The sequence below is a fragment of the Anas acuta genome, chromosome 6 (genome assembly GCF_963932015.1).
Source record: "Anas acuta chromosome 6, bAnaAcu1.1, whole genome shotgun sequence".
NCBI lineage: Eukaryota > Metazoa > Chordata > Aves > Anseriformes > Anatidae > Anas > Anas acuta.
This window is the reverse complement of record NC_088984.1, coordinates 21,518,200-21,539,790: the sequence shown is the minus strand read 5'-3', so window position 1 is coordinate 21,539,790 and position 21,591 is coordinate 21,518,200. Positions and strand designations below refer to the sequence as shown.

The window sequence follows — 21,591 nt, the reverse complement described above, 5'->3', positions numbered from 1 at the left end:
AGAGAGATCACATGCACCATCTGCCAAGAACACGGATATCTTAAACTGTTAGATCTTGTTATAGAAAAGATAATGTCGCCATCTATGCACATATACTTCAAATACTAGTGAAGGTGTTCAGTTTTGTGAGAATCTGCTCAGCTAACAACAGGTGGTTTGGGAAATGCAATGTTCAGAAGATCAGAGTGAGCCCATGCCAGCTGGTACAAGAGCTTCAGCACTGGTGTAACAACTTTCAACCCAAATTTCAGAGGAAACCTCCTCTGTATACAAAGGGAGTTTTCAGCATTCTGCATGAAACTGATCATCTAACACTGGTCTAATAGCTTTGCTGGTGAGAACAGCCCCTCCAGGAAGAGTGAGTATTATGAGGGTGCTCCTTGATTTGTAACTAAACTGTAGCTAGACTGGATCTGGGGATGGTGGTTTGTAGGTCTAGAGTGTTTCTGAGGCTCTCTTGCTAGGTACTGGTCACCTTGCAGCTCCTGACTGACCCAGAGGTAAACAGCAGCAGGCCTCAAGTTCTGGAGAGTGCCCAAAGGTGCTGGTGGGAGAAGCCCATTGGTCACTACATAAAATTCTGTCATAATACTTCCTAACAAAGCAGAACAGAAGCAAATGAGCAATGTGATCAAAAACTTAAAAATCTAAATGATGACATCTGTAACTGAATAGAGAAGCTGGCTAGTCCTTCTAGACAGGCTCTCATGGCTCTGCAGTTCATGCATTACTTCCAGAGACTGAGGAAGTAGATATACTGCTGAAACATAGCCTAAATAATGCTGTTGCAATTAAAATCCCATTTCAATGACAAAGCTTTTCCTAACCTGGATACAATTTAATTTTTGTCATTCCATATTTAAAAAAAAAAAAAAAACAGGGATAGAACTGTAGGTTTGTTTCCCAGTTATGCACAAGACAAAATGGAAATGGTGCAGTTATTTGGACCAACACTGGTCTTCATATACTGTACATGCTCTTTAGTTGTTCTAAAACAATGAGCCATGCCATGTCATGATAGATCAGTTCACAAACTTCAAATACCTTGCATCACATTAAATGCATTTTGGACTGTAATATGGAAAATCAATGCACTCATCCCCAAAGTGGATCAACAACATAATGATTTACTATTTAGAAAAAGACACTCAGAGGTTTTAAACCAATTTTTATTTACATATTCACCAAATAATGCATTGGGTATTTGATTGAAACATTAGACATTGAAACAAATTGATTGTTTCTTAAGGCAACAGGAGATAGATCCTAACTCCCTGAAGCCAGATTCCTATTCTGCAAGTGCCATTGTTATCTCCCTTCAGAAAGACAGTGCTGCCACCAGCAGGAAGATAAGAAAGCCAGGCAATACACTGAAAAAAGTAATTTTGAATAGAGCAGAACATCTACATAAGGAATGTTTCTCACTAGGTGAATTTTCAGAATTCCACACTGAACAACACTACTGTAGTAATCTGTACAGTCGTGTAATATAATTAATGAGATTTCCTATTATCTCTTACTAATATACAAAGAGAACAGAATCTACATTTTAACTTGATATGGCACAGAATATCCCAGCTAACTATGCTATTAACTTCAGAAGAGTTTTTGTATGCGAATGCTCTGTTCACAATCATGGACTCAATTTCCAGTCAAATTACTTCAGAAAGGATTTACCAGGGCCATTAAAGACCTCATAACATCCAGACTCAAATAGCATCATAGGATAATTTCAGACCTTTTGAGACCTGAAAGCATGGTAAGGCATAAATCACAAATCAGATGATGGCAGGCATAAAAATTCAGAGACCTCTATACAATCAGCTCACACACCTGTACGTCTTCAGATGATATTTACGATCTCTTATCATGTGAGGGGCTCGGGACAGAATTGCATTCCGCAAAATCTTTCCAGCTCTGAGGATCTTTTCTGAAGGAACCTTGGTGATCATGGAGAAAAAAAGGGACCAAGACACACAGATTTTAAACTTTCCACAGTCTCTGTACTGCCTTCTGCAAAACAAAGCACAAGTTCTCTTCTCCCTACATTAAAGAAATTCTTGCACAGATGCTTACTTATTCAGAGCAATGCAAAATATTGTGGATTTTAAATCTCACATACATATCACATCTAGAAAACACCATGCCAACTGATATGCATCGCACTACTGGAAATGAGATACTTCCATTTATCTTGCAGCCTGGCCCTACAGCACACCTATGTCCTATTACCTGTGTAATGGTTTTAGTAGGACGATGTGGGATGTGAGGTTCAATAAGAGGTGTCTGAAAAATAAAATGAAATTAAATACAGTTTAAAGGTTGAGAAGTAAAATAAAAGCAGAAATAAGAAAAACCCACAAACAAACAACAACAAAAACAAACAAACAAAACAAACACCTGAACAAATAAGCTGTAAAAACAAAGTATGCAAGTCCAAGCCTTGTCCAGAGGATGTAAGTCGAAAAAGCTCTCTGAGGACATCTTAAAGACAAACTTGGCTTTTAATGTTAGGCAAATTAAAACAATGACATGACCTGTGAATATGAATAAATAAAAGCATGTTAAGCTTTCCAAAGTACTGATGAAGTGCTCAGTGCCAACCATCACACCGAATCTGAGGCTGTCTGGGTACCCCTTCTGCTTGCTGCTCTCAAATCCCCATGGGCACACCAGCATTGCTCCACAGGCAGCTGCCTCTACTAGCAGTCCTCCTGCCACAGAACCCTCTTACCTCCTCTTCTGGCATAACACACAAACAGGAAAGGTGAAAAGGCTCTGCTCCCAGTATCTGTCTTTCCTAAATTCTCAACAGCGAGCTGGCAACTCACAGCCACTCACCAGAGCCTTCTGAAATACAAGAGCACACAGGCTACTTGCAGACACCTGGGCAAGGACTTTCACAAAGGGGTCGGTGAAGGAAAAATAACAGAGTAAAAGCAGGAGGCTTGGGTAAGGTCAGGTGAACCATTGGCTGCATGCTGCTGGGCTGCCAGCCACTGGTCTTCTTAAACTGGCTATCTGTTTGCTAACTCCCACTGGATTTTAATGCTGTAACAAAGCACTCTTGGTAATCAGATCGGGCTAGACCTACGAATGCAGCAGAAGACTACAGGTCAGCCAGGAAGGGGAGGATGAGGGAAGCACATCACAGAAATCAATAAGATAACTGTAATGGAGAGGCCTGTATATGGAAAACGATGCAAATGGTTTTTCATTTCTACTCAGGTTTTTCATTTATACTCAGGCCTTACAAGAAGTCTCTCAAAAGGCAGATCAATACAATTAAAGTAGGACTCCTGTTTTTTCTCTTTAAACATCTAAACATTTTTTCAAAGACTCAGTTAAGTAATAAACACTTGTTAGGGGGAAGAGAGGGAGAATATCCCTTGATATTTGTTGGTTTCTGAACTCATGTGAATCATACTTTGGACAGTTTACATTTGCAGTTAAAGCACACTAAAATAGCAAGAATCTGTTGTTAAGATACCTCTATGCAAACAAAACTATCAAATAAAAGTTTTAAACAAGAATATAAATAAAGGATCAAGTGAGAGAGATCACTCTGAGCATTAACAATTTTTGCATCCATTTTCTTTCCAAAAGGATTTCAAATTCCCGTCAATTTCAATGAGACTGAAGGTAAATATATGCTTAAGTTATTGGTTAAACCAGCATGAAAGTCAATATGAAAATTATTTTAAAATTCTATATTCTTAAAATGGATCAACAAAGCACAATATAGCTTCCAGATTTCAATTCCAGTTAGAAATATAATTCAAAGGAGAGATAAATCATGTAACATAAAGATACAAAACTTTTTCATAGCAATAGACTAGTGAAAATGAATACAAATTTTTATTCCAAAATGCATAAAACTAATAGTTGAAAAGACTGAAGATGGAGATTTGTCAATAAACCTCCCATCCTAATTGAAACAGAATATAAGAGAGTATTTAGAAGAAATCTGATTCAGCCTGAAAGTACAGGGGGAAAAAATCCAGATGAAAGCTATGTCACAACACAAGAACGTGCAATACGAAGAGCTGTTCTCCTATATTTGATTCTGACCAACACAGAAGGACCAACTGTGAAAGCAGAAGGTGTCCTGGCTGAAGGTGATCTCGTGAAATGATCCCTTATCAGAACCTCACAAAAGGAAGTAAGAACATCAAAGTAGAAACAATACACTAGGAAGAAGAAATGCCATGAAAATGGAATACCAATAGCTAGATTTCTTGAAGGGGTCATAGGGAAGCAAGAATAAGCTAAAAGGAGTTAAAGAATAACAAACATATTCCACAAGTACATTAACAGTAAACAAAGACAAGGAAAAGTGTTGATCTACTACTCAACAGAAGGACATCTGCTGACAGATAATTCAAAAAGGCCAGAAGTCAATTTATTTTTTGTGTCAATGTTTACTGAAAAGATCAGTAACAGAGGTGGCTAGTAGCTCTACTAGCAGAGTTAAAGGATTAAAATCTCAGCCTGGAAAAAAAAGGCATAAAAAAATTTATGTAAATAAGGTATTTTCAGATCAGGTGGGTTTATAGAATTTCATGCAGGAAAACTGAAGAGCCTGAAAAAACTTAAAGACAGCTGAGAACATCTCAGAACCATGAGCAGTCATCTCTGAGAACTCCTGGGAACTAAGCAGCAGAAGAAAAATGGAAAAAGGAAGAGCTGAAACATTAAAGACCTGTCAGCTTAACTTGTCTTCCCAGAAAAACAGTCAATTTGTAAGCACCTGGAAAAGAACAGGGAGATGAATAACAAATGATATATTAATCAAGAACAAATCATGCTGAACTGATCTAATTTCCTTCCATGACCAGGTAGCAACACTGATGGATTAAGGAAGAAGGAGTAGATTTCTAACTCTTTACTTGAGCATGACTTCTGGCACTGGCTCATATGATAGCCCCTTGCGCAAAAGTGATTAAATTTTTACCAAATAGATGCAAAACCAGTTGGAAAAACACATTTTGAAAGTGGTAATTACCAGTGAAGCACTGCCCAACTGGCAGTTATACTAGAGGACCTTTTTGAGTAGGGTTCTCAAGAACATACAGTATATCTGATCCTACTAAATATTAATGCAGGATGAAGTCAAATGTACACTCATTGATTCTGAAGAAGACTTCAGGGTGGGAGGGACTGCAAGCACAACGGAGAACAAGATTATAATCTGACATGGTTTTGATATTAGTTTGAAAAAATATGATGGCATTATGCAACACAGTGCTGATTACTTTTCTGAAGCAGGCATAATCTGCTACAGAAAGACAGAATAGGGAAAAAGTATCTTAGCAGCAGTTCTGAAGACAAAGAAATAAGGTTTATAATGGATATTAAACAGAACTGAATATGCATTGCCATACTTTTGTGAAAGCAACAAATGCTGCATGGGGATGCAGTAACAGATCAGATACATAATGAAGTTCTGCTTTAATCAACCTCGATAAGACCCTAAGCTAAAACACTGTCTCTCCTTCGGCCACTTTACTTCAAAAACACCTAAACCAACTGAATTCAGAGAAGAGCAACAAGATTAGTCAGAAAGCACAACATTAATTATTAAAGTTGTTCAGCTGGACAAAAGACAAGTCTGAGCAGAAGTGTGACAAAAAAAGTCTTCAGATTTAAAAGGCCTTTGAAAAGAAGTGACCAAGTCCATCACGTAGAGATCAGAAAATGGTTGAAATTGCTGTGAGAAAGAATTCACATTAGACATTGGGGAAGCTTTTCTAGCAGTGTGGACAATAATACTGGCACAGATTGCCAAGGAGATGTGGTTCCTCCATCTTCAGAGGCTTGCGAGGAAACCCAAAGTATGTCAGGAGTGTCGGGAACAGTTAATAGTGCAGGTGGCCCAGGGATGGATTAGATGCTTTCTTAAGTACCTTTTACTCTTACTGTATGGTACTGTGCAATTTTCAAGGACACCTTTGCATGTCTAAATGTAGTTCAACCACAAGGTGACGCTTAAAAAAGATTATCAGTAATACAACCCTGAGCAGCAACCCTGGTCTCAAGAAAGCAAGTCACTCCCACTGAGGAACAGTTTCATTGATGCTTGAAAGACACAGCCAGCAAGGAGCACCTCCAAAACTGTAGCCTCTACAAGATATTGCAGTGAACTCTGGCTACACTAACAATGAGATTAAATGCAAGAAATAGAACCACAGGGCTTGGACTGAGCTTGTAATAGAAAGGCAAGTCATGCTCTAAAGCCAGAGAAATGTAATATCAGTTAGTTAAAAGCAGATACAGTGTTCCTATACCAACTTCCCACCAGATCAGATATGATCCCATATCTGATCCCCCAGATATCTGCAATTCAGATATCTGCAATTCAGATATCTGGGGGATCAGATATGGGATCGTATCTTACAATAATAGTCACAATATGACTGAACTCCAAGATATGTTTTATGAGTCCTTACAGTTTTGGATCCCCCATTAAATGATACTTAGAAAGCACTGAGAAATAATGAAGTAGCTCTTCCCTTACAATAGCAGACAGCAGTGTTTAATTACCTTCTTTACACATTCCAGTATCTTTCAAGAATTAATACGATGAAAGCACATAGATGTTGCAATACCTGGGGCTACTTGTTAATCATGTTTTTCAGGACGTCTGAATAAGGGGAAAAGTTATTAGGTGAAGAGCTCAAATACATAAGCCAATTATACAAATCGTTGTCCATCTCCTGGCCACAGTAACGACAAGCACAGCAGTACCATCCTGAGCTTTAGCTACTTCTTGCCCTTTTCCAATCAGTGCCCACACTATAATCTGCTGATCCTCCCGCTGCAGGGGAGAAGAAGCAAATGGGTCTGGAGAGTGGCAAAGAGGGGACTGCAGGTGTTGGAAGGGATAAGTGGAAAGAGAAGAGAAACTGTGATAAAATGCCTTTCAGTTTAACATTAACAAACTTGATCACTATACATTTATGGATTCACATTCAAGCAAACCATTCACGAAGCCAGTCACAAAACTCTCTTTAAATTGGAGGTGAAGCAGAGTAAGTAATAATTATAGCCTCCAGTCCTTTGAAGATTCAAATATACTTCTGCATGAGGGCAACACCATAGATCTAAATAGGACTTATTCATGTGTATAACTTTATGTACATCTTTAACATTTATGTACATCTTTACATAGAACTTCATGACTTCTCTGAAGAAATGGGCCTTAGATTACAAATTATAGGGCATGGGCCACCTTTATTTCTGTGCTTCTTACATCACTGAACAAACAAATAAATAATGAATAACAATAAAATAGAGACCTAACATGAGGTCTGTATTTGTTGCGTTATTTAAATCTGCTAAACAAAAAGGTAAGAATGTCTCTCATATGAGACATACATTTTTCCATTCCCCTTAAATATGCTGTAAAGGGATGTTTCTTCTGAGCCTTTACATATGAATTAATACTTTATATCTACAGCAATTTGGATCTAGAGAATCAAATCGTGGAGGGGGCCTAACATACATGTATTACTCTCAAATTTTAAGGTAGCAATTGTGCCTTGCAAAGAACTAAGAATAAAATAGATGTTAATGAATCTCAATGAATCATGTTTTTGTTGTTTTGTTTTGTTTTCCCATGACCTCAGCATAGCTCATCTCTGAACAGAGAACAAGTTTCTGTATTTACTGGAGTTAAGCATGGCATGTGAGGTTACCAGGGTGATGAGATAAACCTGTGCAGTACTGTTGATCCCTTATTTCCAACCAGGGCATTGAAAAGAATTGCAAGTGACATCTATTTTCCTGCTGGCTGGCTGGGGATCCAGAAGAAACAAAGGACAAAAGCCACACAAGTTGAAAGGTGGCAGCAGCAACAGGCACATCACTATGAGGTTTATTTGTTTTACACCCTCAGAAGTTGATGCTATTGGTGATTTAGTGTCTAATCCAAAATCACTGAGAGCACTGGTTAAGTGGCTTCAAATCAGGCCCATGGCATTTGATTCTCCTAAGCATATTTCAGGAACTAGAGCATCTTTATCTCTTACTGCCTCTGTCTTCTGGTGTCTGTCATTTAGGACTGTGCTTGACTCTCCTTGTATAAATGACCTGAAAGACAATTGCTACCCTTCCTGGTCCACTAGACAAGAAATAAAACGTACAAAAAACATTCTCACAATGCAATACACACTGGAAGTACAGCCAGTGAATAGAGATAGAGCTCAAAATTAGCAAAAGTTACAACAGTTCTCACCTTCATATTCTTTTCACTCTTTCTCCAATCTATATACCCCTTTTCAAAATTCACAGAAAAGAATCACAGAATCATAGAATACCCTGAGTTGGAAGGGACCCACAAGGATCATCAAGCCCAGCTCCTGGGTCTGCACAGGACCATGCTCACAAAAGACAACCATACCTTCTAAAGAAGCATCTATAAGCAGCAGAAGTGGGAAGCAGGACAAAGTAGGGATGGATGAAACCACAGAGTCCTAAGGATGTTTGCAAAATCATGGAATCTCCACAGAAACAGGAATAGAATCACATCTCAGAAATCTTATGAACTTCACAAAACTACAGCAATTGTAAGCCAAATAGCCAGAGATAAGTACAAGCTAACTAAACCAAACATAACAGACTAGTAGAAATTGTCATGACCAATGGTTAAGACAGCTCAGTTTTATTTCTTTTAATGACTCCATTGGCTGCATGACTCCACATAGATTACAAGTAATTACATCATGTTTCACTTTCCCCTTCTTGGAAAAAAAAAAAAAAAAAAAAAAAAAAAAACACTAATAATTCCAACATTTGTAAAATGCTTTGGATACTATCAGTAAATGGGCTATTATCAAACTATTCAGAGTAATGATGACTTAAAATCTGCATTCTTTAAACATAATGCAATGTAAACCTGTATTTTTAAATACATTCTAAAATTGCTTTTCTTTAGTAAGCTGTGTGCATTAATAGCATAAACAGCAAAATGCGTCTCTTTGAATTCCCAAATACAACCAGTGTAGCAAATTTATTTTAGAAAGTTAAATTGAAATTGCATTATTTAACATTTCTACAGTGTTTCCTTGACAAATGGTAAATGTCCATCCTTTTAACACAAAATGATTCAGCCATTACCAAAAATGATACTTCACTGTGAATGTCAAAGGGAAAAAGAATATTGAAACAGACTATGACCAGTGCACAAAAAAAATCCAGAACATGGCTAATGATGTCTTATTTTCCTGTCATTTTTCTACTTCCCTGCTACAATGAAACAGCTGCTATAACTACACTGCATGCATTGAATAAAATGTCAGAAAACGTTAACTCCACTGTGAGCATTCCTGATATTCTGACAGAGGTGTGACTACGGTTGTCATAAGGGATCTCAACCCAGCATTGTTACTGGCTTCTCTGCTGCTGCATTTTTTTAATCTACAGAACAATAAATAGTTTTTTAATTGTCTCTTACAAGAATTACTGATGTATTAGTTTCCATGGCTTTAATAGTATGTTTACCTGAAATTATTTACATCTTGAGAAAACAAACTATAATGCTGAAGATGCAAAAGTACAATAAATATTAGGCTGTAAGGTTACTGTTTTTTAAGACTTGCCACTCATACATGCTTTAGGTATACAACAACCATTCAGAAGCAAACTGAAGAGAAATTAAAGACTAACGAGCTTCTGGAGTATTTATTTCACTTGCTCCCAGGTTCCTGTGTAAGTTGTGCACACACGCATGCACACACCTCCAAAGCTCCCAGGAACCATGCCTCTAGACGCATAGGATGGGATGCTCTCACCTGTACTTTGATCACACCCAGCCACCAGCACTGCCCACTGAGGACTGTGCGGTCAGCTTTTAGATGTGATTTCATACCAAGCTCAAGGGTGCCAAAACTGGATGGAGTGCAAATTAAGGGGTGAAACTGTGACCCTATTAAAACTCTTGACTTTAATGTAGTCAAAACGTCACCCAAGTGAGCCAAGAGCCCCACTGTCTCCTGAGTGATACCAGTTTATTTACTGTATGACCCCAGCTAGTCATTCCACCTCCAAGTGTTTCAACTTCTCCATCTGTAAAATGGGGATGACAGTATCTATTCACATCACTGACAAGTGATGAGAATGAGCAACTGAAAACACTGCTGAATGCTGCAAGTGAAATCCTGGAAGTCTAGTGCCTACAATTTCATCCTGAGCATTTTATAATGATTTTTAACAGAGAAAGGAAAAACCATCAAAGTGAGACAGGGCTAGTGGGGGTTGAAGGTTACCTCCTGAATTCCCTGGGGAGGTCAGCAACAATGTAAAGCCTCCGGCAAGCAGGGAAGAGAAGTTAATTTAAACCCATTTTATGGCTCTTCTGGTGATTCCAGGTTCCTTCTTCTCCAAGTTCAGGACAGTGCATTGTGTGAACATACATGAAATGAAGAAACACTGAAGGAGTGTAACACATCTGTCTCAGATTCCAGCTGCCCTACCTACTCCTTAGTCTTCTTCCTGTCATCCTTTTCAGAAATAAATTCTTGATAAAAATGAAACTGAGAAGGAACAATCTAACAATACCCAGTGCAAAATCATCTGTTACACTACTTCACAAAAGGAGATCGTGTGATTTTTTAATGATCTACATAGATGTTTTCTGTCTACATAGAGTTTATTTTCTAATGCAGGTAAATGGTTGCTTCTATAGTATATGAAAGTAAACAGGGGAAAGAAATCCCACACTGATGGCTAGACCAGAACACATTTTTAAAAAGCACAAACCTTCTTTCAGCCAAGTATTACTTTACTTCAACAGCCTACAGTCTTCTGTCATAAACAAAACCCAGTCAAGCACTTCTGTTTAATTTACATATTTGTACTTCAGTGAAAGAGACAAGCATTCTGCTCTTGGCAAATATCCACTAAACAACCTTTTTATCTTCCTTAAAACTTCTATTTCTCCATGTCTACAAAAGCATGTCTACAAAGCCTCAGCTGCTGATATGCCAAACCTGTCACCTGTCCCATCCACATCAAACACTGCACTTTGTGTGCACCCATCTACTGGGTGCTTTTGTCTTAAAACTGGGTTGTAGTCTCCTTAGGGTAGCGCCCTTCTTCCTAGTGGTTCTGACACCAGACAGTTCCTATCTCTGACTGGGATGCACCAGCATCGTCACAGCTCCCCTAAACACGATGAGCCAGACAGATCTAACAGGAACAGAACCAAGCAACAAGAAGCAATGTGCATCGTCTGAGGACAACTTATCAGCATCATAATCCCCGTCTGCTAGGAGGAAACATCATCATCTGACTCAGCAACAGGAAAAGTCCAACAGCATAAATTCAGGGAGGAAGTATTGGCTAAAAAAGGTAAGGAGGAACTTTTCTTTTACGGCAAAACCTAATTGTGGTCTCACAAATTTACCAGCATGAAATGAAACTCATAACTGCTGTACATACAATCAGTTAATTCAGTGTCATTCTGATACTTCACTAGCAGTAATTGTATTGATTAAGAACATACAAAGGCACTTGGAATCACATCATTAGACCTGAAAAATATGGATTAATATGCCCTGTTTTTCATATTAATTCCATAATACGATTGGAATAATCAGTAAATAAAATACAAATGAGCTAATGCACATCTGTGTGAACAGTAAGTATTCCCCAAGAAAACAATAAAGAATAATAGTAGTTATTCCTGCCAATCTGAGTAAAACAGAATTAGAACTGGAGAATAATAAAGATTTCATTTTTGTAAATTTGTTCCTTCCCTCCTAACTTCCTACAGAGCTTGCAATTGCCTAACTTGCTACTATTTAAACCAGGCCTGTTCACATTTGTTTTCATTGTTGTGAATTTCAGCATGTCTGCCCTGCTAACTAGCCGAGAATAGACATCTCTAAGCATATTCTGGGCTGCTTCTGTTACTAAATGGATCTTTATTGCAACTTGAGAAAAAAATGGCTCCACAAAAGCCCACAGAACACTGAAAATAATTAATCCAAGACTAACGGAGAGATGAAATTACTCTACTTGATATTTTCCCTAGCTAACCCCATCTCTTTACATCCCAATCCACCACAGTATGTTTCTGAAAGAAATGACCTCTTTTTACCTCTCTCAGTATGTAGCCCAAGCTCTGTAAATTCTGTGATGTCTGGCTTTTAGGGATATCACAGAATCAACCCTGTCCCTGAGAAATGGAAAGGGATCTATTGTATGCATTTTGTAATCTATCCCCTTTCTCCTAGTACCTCTTAATGTTGGTATTAATTTTCACATCACTGCTAAAAATACTGCTTTGTCCAACTGAAATTCTGTCCTTACCATCTCTCAACCACTCACCTCCTTTTACATATGATCTCCAAATCTTCTTTGGCTTAATTGACTCTTTAGTGAAGACCTTTGTGGGCTGTATAAAAGATAAGGACTGCTGTATTAGGTTAAGCAAATCATAGTGTGAAGATGAACAGTTAATGCTTGCTATTACAGGAGAAATTTAATAACTGCAATCCAAACCAGCTTGCCTGGAAATACTGAACTCACCTAGTGTATTCACACAGATTTGTTTGTCTTCAAAAAATCAATCATTTCTGCAATAACGTAGGAACTTTCAGCTTCTCCATGACAATCTAAGAGGCTATCTTGGTGAAAGAGAGGTACATCCTCCCAGAGGGATTGCCATGTATCTATAATGCCATGAGGCCACGCAGCTCTTTCCAGGCAGCAGTCCATGCTCTCTACCCCAAAACTTCACAGCAGAAAAGCCAGACAAAAGACAGTCTTTCAAGAACACAGACTGTAATGCTGAAGAAACTGAGCAGACTGAGTAATGTTCAGGCAGCCTCCTGGTTTCTCTCTCTCTTCTCCTTCCCCCTATTTGGACCACTATCTCAGGAAGACAGGAGAGCCACTCTATTACACAAAGAGGTCTACGACTGCTGTGGAGCAGTGGCTATATGTTTGTGGGAAAAGGAATACCAGAAGCCTTACATTTACAGTTTCATCAAGAGACTTTTTTTTTTTTTTCCAATGTTCTCCCGAGATCTGCAGAAACTAACACTGAGATCTGGTGACTGTGAACTGAATTGGGGGGAGGGAGTGGAGAAAGTGGAGGGGACGGGGCATGAGTATGTTTTACCTTGTGGACCACTAAAGTATTGCCAAGATGAGGAACCTTGTGCAGCTAGTAACAAAAGGCTTCTCCTGGATCCGTTTCCCTTACTCATTTGGAATAGCTGCCAGAGCCCAGCAGTTTGTAGACCTCAATCCCTGATCTAGACTGGCTCTGAACACAATTAAGACAACCCAAGAGTAGGGAGGGACAGGTGAACAAATATTTGCCTGGTTCTGCATGTATATTTTACAGCCAAAACAGGAAGACATCATACAAATCTGTATTTAGTCACAGGAGACTGAAACCATACACATTCATTAGTGATTTAGCAGTGAATTGCAATGGTGCTGCAAGCTGGCCTGACAAAAGAAGTCCTGCCTGTTGCCCCTCTGCCTCCCGGCAGCTGAAGAAGGCTGGCAGAGATGCCAGGTTTGGGGCAGGAGGAATTCTCACAGCCCATAGCTGACAGACCTGGCAGCACGTTGTGCAGTTAGGTATCTCAGGCCTCAGAAATCACAGCAGCCTCAAGCACAACTGCTGTGGTGCAGCCCCTCCTTGAACCCCACATCCAGGCTGTCCCATGGCTTGTTCTGGCTCTGGCCAGGAAGCTAATTTTCAGCTTAAAGAGCAGAAAATTAAGCTCAGAAGAAAAGGCTGACACGCTTCTGACAGTTCTGCTCCCTTACCACAGGGCAGGCAGGAGCAGCAGTGTGACTGAAAAGAGGGCCCATGCAGCCAGATGCAGCGAGAAGGCGACAGGCCTCACAGTCCTGGTGCAGGTCACCTGGAGCTGCCACAGAAGGGTGGCGACAGCACCGCAGCTCTCCCTGGGCAGGATCTACTGTACTACTGCCCAGCCACCCGCTCCTGCCCCTTCCCCTAGTGCCACTGCTGGCATTTGTGGGTCTCACGGGTGGACTGGGCCAGAAAAATGGGTTCAGGAGAGAAGTAAACAGCTGTGCCACTGTGCAAAATGCTATAAGGGAAGAGTGGCACAACCGAAGATGCTTCTATATGCCTCCTCAGGTTCATGTTTTTGAAGTCAGCTACCTTAAAGAGTGAGGGTGGGCAAAGCAGTACTGGGAGGTCCAGTTACTATGAAGTCTTAACCATAATTCTGCCCATTATGTTACTGGCTCTTTCTCCATACAGTTCATATTTAAGGTTATTACACAAATTGTTTATATAAGATCATTTCCTAAGATGAAAACAAGTGTGGCTGAGTAAACCTAATTAGCAGCAGTATTAATAACTGGTATTAGAAGTACGCTTTTTTTTGCATTCTTATTTTGGAACCTAAATTATGTATTCTCTTCATTTCTCTGCTAGCCAACTCAGCTATGTGTATTCCTATTTCCTCACTAACTGCTATCTTTAATTTTAAGACAGCTGCATCACTGATGATAAAACACACAGAGATCAAACGTTCACATTCTTGTGCCAAGCTTTCTTCCAGAAGGAAATTTACAAAAGGAATAAATAATGAAAAGTCATAAATCATAAATCTTTAAATACCTGAACTGTACTTGCTTCTAACGATCACTGGAAATAATGGTCCAATTACATTTTCAGCTCTGTTGTAGATATCTGACATTTTTGCTTCGGCATTTTTCGTTCAGAAGGGCTCTAACTGAGCACCACAGACCAAACGTGTTTTGGTGGTGGTACTCTGTGTGGAGCCACTACAATGGGCTCCTGGCTCACGTCCCAGTAACACAAAAAGAAAAACAAAGTCACTGGACAGCTTACTTTTCTCCACCATTTATTAACCTCTCAAGTATTTGTCATCTGTACTCAGCTATAAAAAGATGCTGCTAAATGATCAGATCAGACACATTGATTACTTCTTACTGACTCAGAACTATATTTGACTTTGTGGAATACTAATTTCCTGTATGCATTGTAGGAAAAGAAGTCAAAATGCTCTGTGAGTGATGATATGAGTGACTATATGAAATCTGATTTTAAGATCCCTGATCCAATTTTTCTGCCAAACTTGAGAAAATAATTACAAGATTCAAAAAATTCATTTTGCTGTTTCAAATATAAGTGCCAAATGTGTTACTTGTATACGCTTGACTTGTCTGAAGACATGAACCTTGAAAAGGACTATCTTTTTTTCTCAGTATAATTACCCACTCTTTCTGCCTTTCAACTGCAAGAGATAAATGGAGCATATGTGCATGTTTTTATGGGTTGGGACAGAATCTCACAGAAGACACAGCCAAGGAGCAAGGGTCATCAAATGTGACTCCACGGTATATATTATCAGACTGCCCTTGCCAGCACTGGCAGGTGAGGCAATATGCTATGTTTCTGAGCACAACTGAAAGTAAGAGTGATTTTTCATTTTGAAAGAACTTCCCATAGCTGCTTCACAATATTCAGTGTTCTACAAATTGTAGCATCTTCTAGGAATTTTTTATTTTTTCCTTTATTCATTGTATTTTATTTATCTAAACTATAATACTCATTCAACTAGACAAGAAGGGGAAAACACACTTCCTTCCAAGAAAAGGGAAATGTCTCTACAGCCAAATTGCCTTCCCACATTGCCCCCAAGCACCTCTCCAATCCTACTATGGGGAGGTTACTCAAGGAGAAGCTGAGTACTTGCTTACTGTTCTTGTTCAGCATTGCTACTCTGACAAATGGGAATTGTCCATTAGATTCTCTTCAAACACTAAATCAAAGCAATATTTATCACGTAGTTTTCCATTTGTCTATTGTTTTCTGAATTTATTCCTACCACCCTGTGTCCCTAAGGATGATCACATCAAGGACTGATGACAGGAAGCTCCTGTAAGGAAACACAGCTGAAATGTAGGCACACATATGAACCCCATGCCTTACAATGTTATGAGGCAACCAGCACCTTTCTATCTGACAGCCACTCAATCTCTTCTGTGACTAGAAGCTCTCTTTAGCAGAGGCCTCCTTCTCTCCTTTGTATCACAGCACCCAGCACAAAACAGAATTGCAAGGCTTTAGGATATGCACAGTTTGCAACAAAGGCTGACAAAACAAACAAACAAGCTTAGATTTTCCAAGCTTAGTTTTCCATTCCTGAGCAATAGGCAGTGGTTATTCCAGGAATGTTCTGCAGTTGTGATTGAAAAGAGAAGCTCTGTCTTAAGGTGCTGACAACACATCTGTGCTGTACTATCGGGTATTATTCATGATTTTTCCCATTATCTTCTCTCAACATATATGTGGCAATTAGCTTATATTTTAAAACTGAAATATGCCTAGATATATTTAATCCTAGTCCAGTGTTGTTACTGCTCTTTGAAAATGAGGACAAAATTTTATTTTAAATTATTTCTTTAGGACCTTCAGATTGCAAAATTCTAACCTTTCCTGCAAAATGTTTAAGTCATCTACCAAGAGAAGTCTTGCCTCTCTCTTACCAATCTCACCGTCATTGTATCCAGCTCTGTTTATCCCTAGAGCTGTCCTTAGGGCCATCACAGTGAAAACTCCTCATTACAAAAAGAAAGGTTCATATTTTTTTCTTCCAAATTCACAGAAGGGCTTAAAAGACCAGCAATCCTTGAACTGGATCAAGTATGTGATGAACAGAAATTAAGTTATTCTGATATGTATGCTGGTAGAAGTGCAGCAATTCAGACCAAGTATTCTGGGTTTTGTCTTTTTGTTTCTCCTCTACAACGCTATTTATTCTGGTATTGTTATAGATCAAATGAGAATCACTAATAACAACTGTAGGTTCCATTCTGGGACTACTCTGGCTAGTTCTCTCTTGGTCAGATTGAAGCTCAATTATATGATTAGCTACAGCAGAAGAAACGGTTTCCAACAGAAACTGCCATTAGGATCTCCAGAATTCAAAATACACAATGAAATCACGGATCACAGATATTTTACAGATCATCAGACAGCTGAACCGGATAACAGAAGATGAGGCAGTGCAAGCTTTTCTTTGAGGCATCGCTATTCACTCTGGTGTTTGGAAGGGAGGCCTACAGCTGTACATCATCTCCACGTGGCTGGAACTGGAGAAAGTGATGTCCCAAAACCTTCCCTGGTGGTTCTGCAACAATTTAGCTTAGGCAAAACCTACTTATGTAAATCTGCAGCCCTACTAACAATTTTGTTCACATTAAAGAGCTCTGATGACATACAGACCTTCACATTTTTCATGATGAAGTTCATCACTAACGTATGAAAAATGTATTTGTCACAAACTCCTACTCATCTCACACTTCTGTCTTTGTTATCTCTCCTGCCATATGCTGTCACCATGTGACTCATTGCCAGGGACTATATGCACAGCCTCTGCACTAGCCAAATTGTTACAAGCTGTGACAATGATTGAACCCTGAGCACCTCCACTCAGAGCAAAACGAAGAACTTGAACAGACCTCTAAGCATATTACTTTCATATATGCAAAAATCGTGCAAAAATTTCAGAGGTCTCTAAAAGTAACCAGTAGTTAGGACTCCATGAAGACATTACTTAGAAATATTTGCACATAGTGCTTTTATGCAACCACTTTAAAACAAAATAAAAGGGATATTTTTTTTAACGCTATGCTAACATTGTATAGGACAACCGGCTCTTGAATGGAACCCAGGATACTCCAGGAATTAATACATTCTCATTGTTGGGCAGTTATACAAACCATACGCATGGAAAACCAACTCTGTTATAACAGTTATGTGAATATTGGAGACATTACCACTTACAAATACCTTGCCATTACACCTACAATCTTGCTAGAACACTGCCTGCATTCCTGCTCTTTCTTTTTATTCAGCCTTGTAGTCTCCGAATTTCAAGAGCATGTGAAACATTTCCCTTAGTGTTCTGCTAATGGTCTATCAGATTCCACATTTGACAATCTACTGAATATGTTAAAAGATAAGCTTTTTCCTTGGTCATCTGTGAAAAGTAAATTGAAATATAGGGAAATCAGAAGTGAAATTATTGTGTTTACTGCTATAGTAGCTAATTTGGTGAATGAACATGATTATTACTGGTGTCTTGCATGGGCTCTTCAAGGCTGCATCTAGTGAATTGTAATGTCATCTTCACAAACAATATACTTCCAAATGCCCAGAGCTTGAATGCTTGAAAATTGAAATAAGTGAATACTCATTGGCCTGGCAATGTTGAAAGTGGCAATATTTTAAGAATTAATACTTAGATTATGTCCTTCTCTGTCAACTAAAGGATCTCAGATATATTCTTATTAAATGCACTTAGAGTTGATAAAATAGTAAATCATGTTTTCACAATCATTCCAATTATATAATTGCAAAGAAATCAGCATGGCACCTATGCCTTAATGGAAGTTCAGTAAAAAAAAAAAAAAAAAAAAAAATTGATCTACATTTTATCACATCAAATTAACTAGGGAAGAAGATGGATAAAAAGGTGGCTTTCAAATAAGCATTTCAGCACCTCCTTGAGAAGCTGTGCTATACAAAATATCTTCAAATAAACCACTTCCAATAAGCTTCCAGTCTAGAGGATTTGAAGTCATCACATTAAAAACACAAAGGGGATGATGTTCCAGCCTGTAAGCTTTACAAACTTGACACGTTTTCTCAATATTACTTCGTGCACTAGAGGGAGCTCCTGCAGCTTTTTATCACAATACAAACCTAAAGACAATACAGGGAAGATAAAGGAAATAAAACAAGAGATTTCAGAAAAAAAAATAATATATATATATATATATATTCTTCACCTGGTATCAAGGATAACAGCTTGAATTTGCACAACTTAATCTGCTTACATTTTCTGTGTTCAATATATTTTCTTCAGCACAAGGGATATGAAGAAGTACTTTCCTCCTTTCAGGATGCACACTTTCAACAAAAGATGGCACATTTATGTAGCTATTTTTTTGAAGCAGTCATCGAGATTAAGTTGTACAAAAAGAAAACTATCATGGTTTTTGAAGTGAGATGTTGTTTAGTTTGAGTGTTGTTTGAGTGTACTACAGAAAAAAATGTATGTGAGCAGGTAATCAAAGTCTGTACCATAACAAATACAAAGAATTGAAGTCCGTACCATAACAAACACGGATAAGAAGACTTCATTAACACTGCTCAGTCAGTCTTCATTCTTGAAATTCTGTTTTTAAGCACATTATTTTTCAGCTTTCCTTTCATGCAGAATTTTTGTGTAGTTTCTTGAGGATTTGGGGATTCTTTTAGCAAACTGCAATATTGAGCTTTCATTACAGAAAACAACATAAAACTTATGTATTAGCATGGTTAGAATGGTTTGACTATCAACTACTCGAATAAATAGAGTAATTGTCATTAGTCACAGAGTTTTACTCTTTCTGTAGATTGTTCCTGGCATCTCATAGGCAGAGTTTGCAAAGGAGTTTCAGACATTTACTGACAGCAGAAAAAATACACTCACAGCACCAACTTCTGCAGTAGACTGGAGCTTCAAGCTCTGCATGGATCAGTGCTCCGTTCTTACCTACATTAACTCCTGTGCCTCTACAGCTCTGTTTGGCAATGTACTGTTCTCCAGAGAAGAACAGACTGTTTCTTTACTCATTTCCTACTTGGGCACCGGTAGAAGGTGCAAAAGCACAGGGGAGACGACAGTTGTTTTCATTTACAGTCTGTGGCTTAGTAATCAAAATGTTACTCTAGCAGCTAGAATGAACAACTGCAAGAAAAAACCTGCTGCTAAGCATCAACACAGTAATGCCCTAGCAGCACAGGACCAAAGGTGTAGTTTGGGAATACTGCACATGCAATGCACACAGCCTGTGTGGAGAAGCTAGCGGTTAACTCTAACACGCCTGTAGTGAGCCTGTTTCAACAGATTTTTCAAGGCTTAACAATATGGCTTATTTTAGCCATAGGGAGTCACAAATGGCACTCCTTTCTGCCAGAGTAAGCCCTAAGTGTCAAGCTACAAGCCAAAGGACAGGATTGCTAGTGTATCATTGGGAAAAGCTATTTAACATGTGCTAGGTATTTTCCCCCAACCTCAATGTCACAGAGGTTTGATCCATTTCAATTTAAAAATCAGCCAGAAGTAAACTCTCAGCTTGAAAAACTCAGCCTAAACAGTGAGAAACTGGCCAAATTGTAAAAACAGGATCTTGTAGTGGGAACAACCACGCAACCCTGCTGCCAGCTCTGCTGGTAATATATGAAGACATAACCACTGCCTATTCTGTCTGCGTGCTGGAGCCCAACCTCCCCTGCCTTCTAAGCATTCTTCTGTATCTTTTCCAAAAATGTATTTGAAATTATTATTGATTTTGTCATTTTGGCTTTATGGTTATATTCACCTGGCAGCTCCAGTTATATCCAGATCTGTTCCACCAGAATTTTCAAAAACTGGAGCTAGTGAGACCATTGCACAGATACTAGACTGACTAGTTAAAAAGACAGATGCTGTGTTATTTTCCCTTATGTAAAATGGCTTAAATTTGATTTTGTTTCCATTTCTCAAAATATAACTGAGGGCTGCAACATACTCTGTCTCAGTATTTTATGCTCAATTTAACTGCTATATTGCATTAAATGATGTGCAATAATGTAACCCTAAATGCAAATGAATTCTTGTTTGGTAAAAGAAAATCTCTTTGCTGCCTTCTCCAAATAGATTTTTTTTAACAGATTTTAACGAACTAGGAAAACCAAACATCCCCATATGGTGAGAAAATTTCAAGGCATACATTAAAAGAAAAATCTTGTGTTACTCATCAGAAATATAATAGATGTGACAAGAGAAAAAAATTAAGCTATGAAAATAATTAGCAAATATGGAAAATCATCTATTACAGTCCTTGTAAAAGGCTCAGCACAAGCTAAAAGAGAAAAACATGCATCTTGTATTTCAAGAGTGGAATATATTTGATTTCATTTGAAGCAAATTATTTATAGATACAAACTTTCCTGGGAAACTAAAACAAACAACAAAAAATATATAAATGTATCATTATGACTTGAACTTCTGAAGAAATTATGTTATCTCCTTCTAAGAGTGTCATGTATTCTTACCACATGAAAGATTTAGAGGAACTTTCTCTGAATTTGAGAAAGGTCCTCATTCAGTGTTTGTCTGACCATTACAGAATAGCCTGCAGGCCCCTCTACGGGGTGGGGTTGCAGTCCTACAGGCCTCATTTTGTCCATATAAAGATATAAAATAACTGAAAGATGACCTGCAAACACAATCCTCTCCCTTGATGAATGCTTGTCCCAATGCAGTAGCCATTTCTGCAGCCATATATAACCATACAACATACAAAGCACACAAAATACACAAATTCATTGCTCTTTTTCTGGTGTCCTGGTACTTTGTATTTCAAATAGCTGGCAACACTTCTGGGAATTTGTCCCTGCAATCCCAGTATCTCCCAGATCATTCAAAAGAGCTAGACATGAAGATGTACATATTGTGTAAGCACTGTAACAGTTGTACAGTTTTAACCTGCAGGAATGAAGCTTGCACACAGCAAACAAACTACACAAGTGTG

At 38.5% G+C, this 21,591-nt stretch overlaps 1 protein-coding gene across 1 annotated transcript in view; it reads right to left on the bottom strand.

Moving 5' to 3' along the window:
• RAPGEF4 (Rap guanine nucleotide exchange factor 4) overlaps positions 1 to 21,591 on the bottom strand; it is a 151,237-nt gene that overhangs the window by 53,803 nt on the left and 75,843 nt on the right. The window contains 2 exon segments of the mRNA XM_068686715.1: positions 1,826 to 1,940; positions 2,233 to 2,286. Coding sequence (XP_068542816.1) covers positions 1,826 to 1,940; positions 2,233 to 2,286 — 169 coding nt within the window.